Source organism: Micropterus salmoides, unplaced genomic scaffold, assembly GCF_014851395.1.
Source record: "Micropterus salmoides isolate LMB-PRFRI ecotype aquatic unplaced genomic scaffold, ASM1485139v1 Ms_hic_scaffold_18, whole genome shotgun sequence".
In the NCBI taxonomy this organism is placed as follows: Eukaryota; Metazoa; Chordata; class Actinopteri; order Centrarchiformes; family Centrarchidae; genus Micropterus; species Micropterus salmoides.
In genome coordinates, this window is record NW_024040928.1 from 11,834,149 (window position 1) to 11,844,958 (window position 10,810).

At 40.5% G+C, this 10,810-nt stretch overlaps 1 protein-coding gene across 1 annotated transcript; it reads right to left on the bottom strand.

Moving 5' to 3' along the window:
• Positions 1 to 3,102: 3,102 nt before the first annotated feature.
• il20ra (interleukin 20 receptor, alpha) lies at positions 3,103 to 10,211 on the bottom strand. The gene is made up of 7 exons (XM_038727238.1): positions 9,907 to 10,211; positions 9,023 to 9,146; positions 8,222 to 8,427; positions 7,885 to 8,060; positions 7,616 to 7,760; positions 7,127 to 7,263; positions 3,103 to 5,793 (listed from the first exon to the last, which is right to left on the bottom strand). The coding sequence occupies exons 1-7, from the start codon at positions 9,953 to 9,955 to the stop codon at positions 4,810 to 4,812; spliced, it is 1,821 nt and encodes a 606-aa protein (XP_038583166.1). The 5' UTR covers positions 9,956 to 10,211; the 3' UTR covers positions 3,103 to 4,809.
• Between the last annotated feature and the right edge of the window lie 599 nt (positions 10,212 to 10,810).

Consider the following 10,810-nt stretch of genomic DNA (forward strand, 5'->3'; position numbering starts at 1 on the left):
GGCAGTCCGACTCACCGGGGTCCCGCCCAGTGATGCGGGAGCTGAAGCCTGGCAGGACGACGCCATGATGGACGAGCCGCCGCTGAAAGACAGTGCGCCACCTAAAGGTACATTTCACATTTTTTGTAGCGCTTAGTGAACAATACAGTGTATACAAACAGCGATGTAAAGTAACTTAGTACATTTACTCCAGTACGGTATTTAAGTAAGAGGATGTACATCACACGAGTATTTCCATGTTCTGCTACTGTATAGGCTACTTTTACTTAAATTCTATTCAGAGGCAAATATTGTAGCCTGATTTTTACTCCACTACCTTTAGTTGCTCGTTATTTTTCAGATTAAGCTTAAAAATATAAACTACAATCAACAAATACATTTTGATGTATTATTATAGGATAAGACTTAATTCATCCCTTGGTGAAATTCACAAGATACCCAGCAGTAGGCCCCTATGTGTAGTAAAAAAATAAGGCAAACCTTTTCCAGCTGCAACACTGAAGTGATGAACACATGAAAACATCAGCAATTATAATTCAATAATAAGGGAGACAGGGTATGGTTGTAACACTTGCTGCTTATATAAAATTCAGCTCTGTATAATTCAGCTCTGAAGTTTGTAGCTAGAGTTCTCAAACTTTTACGCAAAGTACCCACATTTGTTCACTACAAATGATACCATTTCAGTCCTCTACAAGAATATCACAGACCTCGTCAGTTGATGTCAAATGCATTGAGTTCCCTTGTTACATGGTTGTAACACATGCTGGGGTAAGTTGTAACAATAAGACAAAAGGAGCAAAAATAGATGCCACACAATATGATATGCTCCAAAAACAGTTAGTGATATAGAAGAACAATGTTTCTCTGTCACTGTAACAGACTGTCTGATGAATCATGCATGTACAGTATGTGTATGTAAATTTATCAATAAATTAAACTTACTTAACAGTTTACATAATAAATACTACTAAAATGTGTTGTGGTATGGACAGAGTGGACCCAAATGCAGCGCTCAGGATTGACAGGTTTTATTAGGGGAAAAAAAGGGGTTGAGGGACTGGAGTTGAGGGAGAGGTGGATGCCGGGGAAACGCAGGCAAAGGGGAACCGAGGAGACAGAGACCTGAGAGCCGGGGGACACTTGGGGCCGAGGAAGAGAGGAGGCACAGGAGAACTGGGAGGACGCCGTGGGCGAAGTCCGAGGGGAGAGGGCAGGTGAGCGAGCCCAGCTGACTAGACAAAGGGCGAGGGTGAGTGAACCTGGGGAGAGACAGACAGAAAGACAGGGTTAGTGACACAGCGGAGACAAAGCACAGGGAAACAGACAAGATATACGTGAAGAGTATACGTGCGAGAGCTCGAGTGATCAAGTGGTGGATTGCTGGCAGGTGTGGCAGGCAGAGGAGGAGGTTGACGAGATGCAGGTGCGGGTCATTGGCTGGGCTCAGGAGTGGAGAGAGAGAGAGAGAGAGAGAGAGAGAGAGCACACACAGGGGAGGAGACACAGGGAGGCAGGCAGAGAACAGGGAAAACAGAATCACAGACAAAGAAAGGAGAAATTACCAGGACACTCACCGTCAGCTGGGCTGCCGCCACAACAAAAATGTACCTAATTAAAGAAGACCTTTGTACATCGTTGGGTCAAACAAAAAAGAAGTGTGTGTCAGTGTGTGTATATTCTTAATCAGAGTCACAGTCAGTGCTCGAAAAGGGCCGGTACTCACCGGTACCCAGTACAAGCTCTTAGAACTATATTTTACTCTTTGGCGCAGCTGGACTTTTTCTTGCACACTGGAATTTCTCACAAGCTGCCTGTACACTTTTCTGCCCTCTCCATCGACAGAGATGGGGTATGGAAAAGCTTAAGTGCTGATACACACGCCAACATGTGAACAACCTGTGAATGGGAAGTACTGGTCACAGTGCTGACAAATGAATGCTGGTAACCCTGGAGTGCAGGCTTGGTAGGCCAATACTGCAAAGGTCACTCTGTAAAATACTAAAATCAAGAAAGTCCTTAGTTGTATGTATAGTGGAGGCTGTAGCACTTTTTAAAGAAGTGTTACAACCCACCCCACCACTGTCAGCCAATGTTTAGCTAGCTGTTTTAGCATGGTTTGAAATTAGAAAGGAAAAAATGCATCACATGTATCACAAGTAACTTTCAATCTAATATTTATCTAACCTTTTTATCTGCAATAGTTAACATTCTAAACAAAATATAGTCTTGCCTCGCTCGATTCGGGAGGATGCAGATAAATACAGAAATGATCAACTAACTCCTATCTATCTCTAATTGGTGGAATTGGTGTTACAACTCTCCCCATGTTACAACCATACCCGGTCTCCCCTATTATATACATTATTCTGCACAATGAGTAGGCCTACTTTTACATTTTGTGCTTTGAGTCTATTTTAATACTAAAGTTTTGAATGCATGATAATTATTTCTTCACTGTGGTGTTGCTACTTTTAACTTAAGTAAAATATCCGAATACTTTTTCCACCACTTCCCCCGGTACATTTGATGAAGTTTAGATCCAGCCTAGAAGTACTGGCTGCCATACAGTAGTTAGTTATTGGTAGTTAGGTCAGATCGGTGTCAAACTGATAATATATTGATATATTTCTCTTTGATGTATATAGTGTCACAGAAGATTTTGTTGGAGATGTTAATGTGAAACCTGTGTTGCTCAGTTTGAGAACCAATATTGTTTTAAAGATGCATTATCTACAATTACATCACATCACATTTTTACATAAAATATATACATTTTATTATTATATTTATTTGTTTTTATAATGTTGATCTCTATAGCAGTGATATAAAATAAAATGTCATGATTGGTGTTTGGTAATTTGACCAGCAGATGTCTCTTTTCACTCTCGTTTCATGTTGCAGAGGCAGGTGTCAGGAATGAAAGTTACTTGTAATACAGATCAAAGGTCTACCATGCTCACATTTCCTTAAGTATGTGAATACTTTGAAGATTGTTCCTGAGATTATGTAAAAGCTGGCAGTAGTACACACATCTAGTGAGAACAGGAAATGCTGGTAAAACAATATGTGACCTTTTCTGTTCAAAATGCAGAGGACAACAATAGTTAACAAGTTCCCTTTATTATTATTTATTTTGAATATACAATACTTTTGACTTGCAACATACAAAACTATGACAAACATATGACTGACTTCCTTCCCAGAGCAACTTCATGCACAGCATCAAGGTTACCATCACACTGCAGATAACCTGACCAAATAAGACTAAATAGCTACATGAATCTGAAGCCTTTACTGTGGTTTGACTGTGGTGTCCAGGAAATTACAGTAATTCCAGAAATTCCCACAATGAGACCATGAGATGGCACAATGCCAGTAAATGTAGTCCATTACAAAACCTTTTGAGTAGCTATGACTTCATGGGAGCAGAACAACAAAGAAAGAGAAAGAGGAACAACTTCAGCAAAAGAGCGTAATGATTTCCTCAGTTATCATGTAATGGTAATGTAAAATATTCAAGTAGCACTTGGCTGAATGACGAACAAGTGCGAGTACTTACTGTGCTTTAATCATTACAAAACTGTAGTTATTATTTCTAGCTTATTTTGAACTGACAGTAGCAAATAATGAAGTCTGATAAGTTGTAGATGAGACAGAATAAAATATCCTGACAAGCTTCTGAATATCTCAGCACCAAACAAAAAGTGATAATGCCGTTAATATTGTACTGCAGACAGTATTTTGCTCACAGATGATTGCTATAGCTTTGACTTCATTTTGTATGAAGACATCATCCACAAAGATACATATCCTTCTCTGAATATTAGTATTTCCTTCATATAATATGCGCAGCAATGGTGGATTAGTATTAAAGATCAATTACTGACTGAGAAAATGAACAATTATTGTAATTACATTATGATTCATCCCAGTTTGCCAACATACAATACAAATACTGTCCTAAGACATCACAAGCAGCGCAGTTTAAAACTTCCAAAACTAGTTTGACAGCATTGTCTAGTAAACACGGATGTGTATGGTCACAGAATAGCTACAGTAAACTGAGGTATCGTATAGCCCATATCGAAATAAAAAAGTAAAACGCCAAAGTAAATTTCTTAATATGGCTTTTGTACTACCACTAAACTGCCAGAACTTACAAAAAAAATCACAACACTTTTGCAATCTGTCCCCCCAAAAAATCTGTAACTGATATTCTTATTATTATTCTATAATTATGATTATTCTATTCTGATGATCACCAGTGCAGAACAGTCCGTTAGTGCTTTGTTAGGCTGAGATCTGATACGGTGGTGACGATGGTGTACGTACAATCGATTACACACGCAGCGTTTAATCAGGAAGAAACACAGTGCTGCAGGTCATCTCTAAGAAGAACTTTTACTTCATATCAAGCACGAAAAAAATAACTAGTAAACTACATCTGAAAAGACATTGTGCTCAAAATTAAGGTGCACATCTCCCTTGGCAAGATAATTTAGAGTTAATCACAGTTTATTATACCACTTTGTAAGTGTTCGTGTTGATTCGCCTGATTTGTTAATCAGATAATCTATAAATCATGACAATGATAATAAAGCAGCAACATTCCCAGGTTTAACAGTAAACCTACTACAGTACAAAGTGCTCCTAAGAATGTGATATTATCTTGTGTATTTAAAAAAATTATTTTGTGTAGACATTTTTATGATTTCCATCATGGTGCTAAATTTGAGTATACAGTATAAGTGCAGAAGAAGAGCATTTTCTTTGTAATAACGGGGTAAATATATTGATGAATATTATCTACTGGCCCATCGAGATTACCAAGTTCCATTTGGTCATAACATCATCCGCCTCCCACCCTGTTTCTACAGCTCTCGTCATCTCTGTCTGTGCCTCTGACGCTTCCTCGGACGTTTGTCTGACAATCACATTTTCCAACCTCAACTTGCCCCTCATCGCATACTCCTCCTCTCCTCCCACCCTGTTCTCTCTCCCTTTCTCTCCCTGCATCAACCCATCCAACCCTCCCTCCCTGTTGAACTCCATTGACATCTCTGGCAACACTAGTTTCCCGGTATTGGGATCCCACTTAATACAACTAGGTCCCTCCTCTTGCTCTGCCAGTCTCAGGAGACCATAGTCATCTGGTAAGGAATTTGATTGGTCAGTATCGAACGTATACATGTCTCTGATGTTCTGAGAGGCATAAGCAGAAAGAAGAGGTACTTCCTCACTCTCGGTACCCTCCCTTTTTCTATCCACCTCTCCTTTGGTTGCCAGTAAAGGTGCCTGAGTTTGGGTTAGTGGAACTAAATTTACCTCTGAAAATGCGTGCGCCTGCACAAACGTGCTCATCTCTGTCTGTGCACGTGTCTCTGTGTGCATCGGCATGTGTGTTTGTGAGTATGTGTGGGTTGACTTCTGCCAGACGTTGGACTGGTGAGAAGCGTAAACTCCAGCGCAGTGACATTCCTCGAGTTTCAGAGTACTCCCATCTTCTCCTCCGTTATGCCTCCTCTCTCTTTCTTCTTCTCTTCTGACACTGATTTTAGGTGCTGTGCCAATAAACCCATAGTCAATGGACAAATCATCCTGGGATTCCTCGGGCTCGGGTGTTTCGGGCCTCTGGGGGACATAACTTCTTGGGGGATCTGCGTTGTGTGGCCACTGGATGGGGCATGCAGGGTCTGATATGTCGATGTCTGATGGCTTGACAATGGTGAAGATGAATTTACAATTCTCAGGGGGGATGATCAGAGGGGGCGGATGAAAAGAAGGCGGGTTCTGGAAGTTCAAGGAATGTGGCATTAAAAGATGGACCATTAGCTTTTGAAACATTTTTAAAACAAACTTGACATTCTGATATGCCATAAAATAGTCAAAACTGGATTTTTTATGTACCACATAGCCAACCAATTAGACGATGAATTATCCTGACTTTTCATCCCTAGGAGCTCCAGAATCACTACATCACACGTCTTTTGTTGAATACTCCCTGCCTGCAAACTCAGCGGCCCAGTCTGTAACGCAGGCTTTCATTAAAAATGTGTTGTCTCCAAGTCCAAGCTGATATTTTCTCAGACTTGACCAAGCTCCTCCAGAGACAGATAAGACATTTTATAGCTTTAACTGATCTTAACCCACCCTGGACACACCATATTTTGACATGTTTATATTCAGGCTTTGTTTAGTGGACTACTAGCAGTCAGTGACACATCTACCATCAGTGCAACTGTCCTGCTGGTGGAGCAGTGGGGGGTATATCTCTGAGCGTTTATCCCTCTATGAACCAGGACGCAGAATGATATTCCCTGGTAGCCATTCCAAGGTCTAGGCTTTTTAGGTTCATTACACTGGCTCCCGGTGTGTTTTAGAATAAACCTTAAAAATGTATTGATTACTTTTAAAGCTCTTCATGGTTATATCGCTGACCTTTTAGTCCAATAAGCACCAGCAGGTACCTTGAGATCCTCGGGGAGAGGTCTTTTGTCTTTTGTTCTCGACTGAAAACTAAAGGGGACAGAGCATTTGCAGTCAGGGCCCTGAGGCTCTGGAACAGCCTGCCCGAGGAAATCAGAGCGGGTAGGAAGAGTGAGTGCACTCTTTTAAATCCTTTTAAAAACATACTTTTATAGGAGAGCCTTTGCTGATTTCAATTGATTTTATTTATTTTTCTCTAAACTTTATTTTAATTTCTTAACTCTCTCCCTGCTTTTATTGTGTGTTCTCTGTTTAATTTGCTTTATTGTCTTTGCCTCCTGTGAAAGCCCTTTGTAACATGGTTTTGAAAAGTGCTCTAGAAATAAGGATTATTATATTATTATAGGCTGAAAACTAAAGGGCCTTTGCTGTCAGAAGATTTTTAAAATCTTACTTCTTAAGACACATTTTTATAAAAAAGCTTTTATTGTGTGATGCCAATTTTTTTCCCACTTGTTTGTGTGTTTTATGTTAATTGTTGTAAAACACTTACCTGTATGTATGTTACCTACAACTACACAAATAAAGCTGTTATTATTATTATTACTATTATTATGATTATCCAGTCGACAAGTTTTTATTATATTGAGCATGTGGAATTAGACAGTGTGTGCAAAAATGTGTATGTGTGCATTACCAGTATATATGGGCTCTTCTGTCCTTTCCCCGTCAGGTACTGATAGAGAAGGTAGCCAACAACCACCAGCATACACATGCACACAGTTGGCACAACAATACTCACAACCACACTCTTCAGCTGGCCAGTCACAGGGTCTGAAAAGAGACAGCACTTCAGGAACACGTCACACAAATACATACATACATACATACATACATGTGCATAAAGGTATATATAGGCAATACTATGTGAAGAACAAGTCACACCAGAACTCACTGTAAAAAAATCTGTATTTTAAATGCAATACCATCATGCTGAAAACAAGACTGTTCTTGATTGATATCTTTGAAAGGTAGAAACTCATACGCAAACAATAGAAGACATCTCAGAAACACAAACATAAATCTCTCTTTCGCTTCTGTATCAGGGTTGGTCACATTCCTTTCTACCTGTGAAAAAGGGAGGAAAATATTATACCTCTCACACACACATGCAATGTGGTTGTACCTGAAGGCGTGGTTATGCATTGCCATACTGAGGACAGGCAGTGGACGGGCATGGAGAGGAATCTTGCCTTGGCAGAGAAGCAGTAGTCTGTATCGTACTCCATCAGGCGATATTTGTATGGACCGGAGACCACTTGGAAATGGCTCTACAGACATACACACTCACAGATCAGTCAGTGCCATGGGTGAACTTCAAGTGTGCTTGATTTAACAGCCTGTCTGTGCCATGAGGGCGGGACGAGCTACGACTTTTCATAAATTTTTACTCACTGTCTGGTTGCGACGGGTATTGTGGATGGACAGGTTGTAAGTCATCGTGGGGTAGAGTGTTGACATGGAAACCCCTGGGGTGTGGTTGTCAGGCTGATACCTCATTGGTCCCTTCAGAGTGATGATGGCGCTGTTGTCCTCTGTTTCCACAGAAACCACTGGAGGGCCAAAACTAGCTATAGAGATAGACAAAATATTTCTACCTAAAAGGTTGTGTATTTTCTTAAAGAAGTACGGCCATCTCAACTCTCCGTCTTTTTGTCCAGCCTCCCCGTGTGTGTCTGGAAATATTTCCCTCTCTCCCCATATTTTGAAACAGAAAGTCACTTTAACTTACTGTCCGTCTTTGGATCGAATCGCCTCGGCGTCACGGTCCATTTGGAGGATGCTTTCCTGCTCACAGCACGAACCCTGGCGTAGTATCCCTGCTCCAGATCCATCGTCTCATTGCTCAGATCACACCAGCTCCGCGCTATTCTTGTACACTGCCGCACCTCCCTCCAGTTCACCTTTCCTTTGCTGCCCTCAACACTGTCTCCATAGCTGGGAAAGACAGAGTGGACCCACACAGATCAGAGGATGACTGCTGTGAATCCCAGCACAAGCGGGGACAGTAAGAATGACGGGAGTGAATTAACTCTAATCACACTCCTCTACTTGTTTAATTCCCCTTAAAGCAAGGAACTGAAGCTTACACACGCTGTTTTGTTAGATCTGGTTGTGATTTTTTCCCCTGTTTTCGTCCCCTTCTCCTTTCTCTGCTTCCTTTTGTCTGTAAATTCCTTTGAGACTAGCTAAAGAAAAATAAATACAATAACTTCAGTGTAGTGAAGGAGTCACCCCACCCACATTTAGACACAGGCCTAAAGGGTACCAAACATGCACCTTGACTGCAACGCGAAAGAGCCTGGCTCGTTGGTAGGGCAGTCAAAGCGCATAGTCAACTGTAGTGATAGTACTCCATCACATTTAGCTTTAACCAGCTATATTCCAAGGCAGATACAGTAGCCTATGACCAATGCGCCAAAAATAACTTAAATTATTTGCAACTTGAAGACAATGACTTTGTTCTCAGGGCCACTGTAGTTAAAATAATATTTAATAAATAATATATTTAAACTCTAAAATCTTTACTTACATGGTATACTGCACAGTAAAGTGTGTGTAATCCGGTGTGCCATTTCCTGGTGACCACTGCAGTATATTTCTCAGATTCACTGAGGAGAAGATGACATTGATAGGGCTGGAGGGAGAGGAGGAGACTGAGGAGAAGGAGAATGAAAAAGTGAGATTTAATGAGAAAGGTAAGAGACACACACATTTAAAAAGAAGTGTTTGTTGCCCTGTGAGACTATTGGCTGCTCATGAAACCCAATAAAATGTTGAGGAGAGTCAGTTTAAGAACCAGGTTTGTAGGTTACAGACATCTGAAACTATAAATTGAACTTGGACTTAAGCCACACTTAACTCATTTTCATGCCATGTATACACACAAATGACAGGGCTGTGAGCCATCTGTGAACAGGACTACCAAAGCCTGTCTGCATAATAACTTGCTATTTTGACACTTAACGTTCAATTAATATGAATAAAGGACGGTTTTATTACTGTGTCACGCATACAACAGAGTCAGAAGACACTATAAAGCAATTTGTAATGCAGGTTGCAATGATGAAACGGTTTGTATGATGAGCCTATTTAACTTGGATACACATCATAAAAAATGAAATCAGGCAGTGATTTAATAAATCTGCAAACATTTCACTTTATGTCATATTGAAAATAGTGTGTACAGTAGGAGATCCTGCATAGAGTTGCCAATCATCAATTAAACTCAAACACAGACACGGTTTTCGTGGAATCAATCGTCCATGGAAACCAAATAGTCTCAAAATTAATAACCTGTAGCCTGTAACACATGCCTAATGTAACGTTAACGTTTGCAGCTAGTAGACTAAGTCAGAATAATTAAAGAAAAGAAGAAAATACAACTGTAGGCTAATAGTAATGTTAGTTCAGTACCTGCGCAGTGCAGACCCCCCAGGTACAGAACAATTGACACTGTCCACATCTCTGTATGATGGGGTCATGTTTTCACAAGAAACACCAACATCTTCAATCCCCGGCAGCTTCTCTGCTCCTCCATGTGTAGCTGTATGCTACACCTGTCAGCGGCCCGATGTTCCTCCGCACTTTTAAAAGAAATTTGTTAAAAAAACAAACACGATAGAATTAAACAGGATGGAGACGCTGTACCAGCGACCGCCAAACGCTAAAAGCTCAGCGATTTATGGTTCAAGTAAAACAGGTTTTCCGTGTACGAGGAAGGAATGTGACCTCAGTTGTTTGAGCACATTACACCTGTGCGTGGAGGAAGTGTGTGTGTGTACGTATTGCTCACAGTCACACTGTGGGGAATCACCTTTTGTGGAACAAAGGCAAACTCCCATAACGTCGATCGTTAGGAAAAGATAATGTAGTTTAGGTTAGGGTTATTGACAGTTTTGTAGATAGGCCTAAAGGAGTAGATTTAGGGAGAAGAAGAAGAACCAACGTATCTTAAAAGACCGAGATCAAATAATGAACAGAATGAAGTAGGCAATTCAACCTAAGCAGTAAAATAAAACAGGACCAATAATAAACCAAAGAACTTGCGTAAAAAAAGACATCGAATGAGGTTAAATTTAAAAATGTCAGCCATTTCGGCCTAAGTCATTTGGCTCCATCTAGTGACCGACATTAATTAAAGTGTTTTCTTCACCACCATAGAATGGCATACTTTACATAGAGTGGTTTTCTACAAGAATGCAAGTGTGTAGGAGTAGACTTGTACCTCTCCTCGTTTGCACAAGCGTTTTTATTGTCCCCACCAACTTCTGTAATTTTGTAAAACAATTTTAGCAGGATGTAGGCTATGCCGCCTGTT

Coding starts and splice junctions, on each gene's coding strand:
- il20ra (XM_038727238.1), bottom strand. CDS start 9,955: ATGTGGACAGTGTCAATTGTTCTGTACCTGGGGGGTCTGCACTGCGCA. Junction 7,761..7,884: donor ATACCCGTCGCAACCAGACA/GTGAGTAAAAAT, acceptor GTATGTCTGTAG/AGCCATTTCCAAGTGGTCTC. Junction 5,794..7,126: donor AGAAGAGCCCATATATACTG/GTAATGCACACA, acceptor TTGAACTTCCAG/AACCCGCCTTCTTTTCATCC.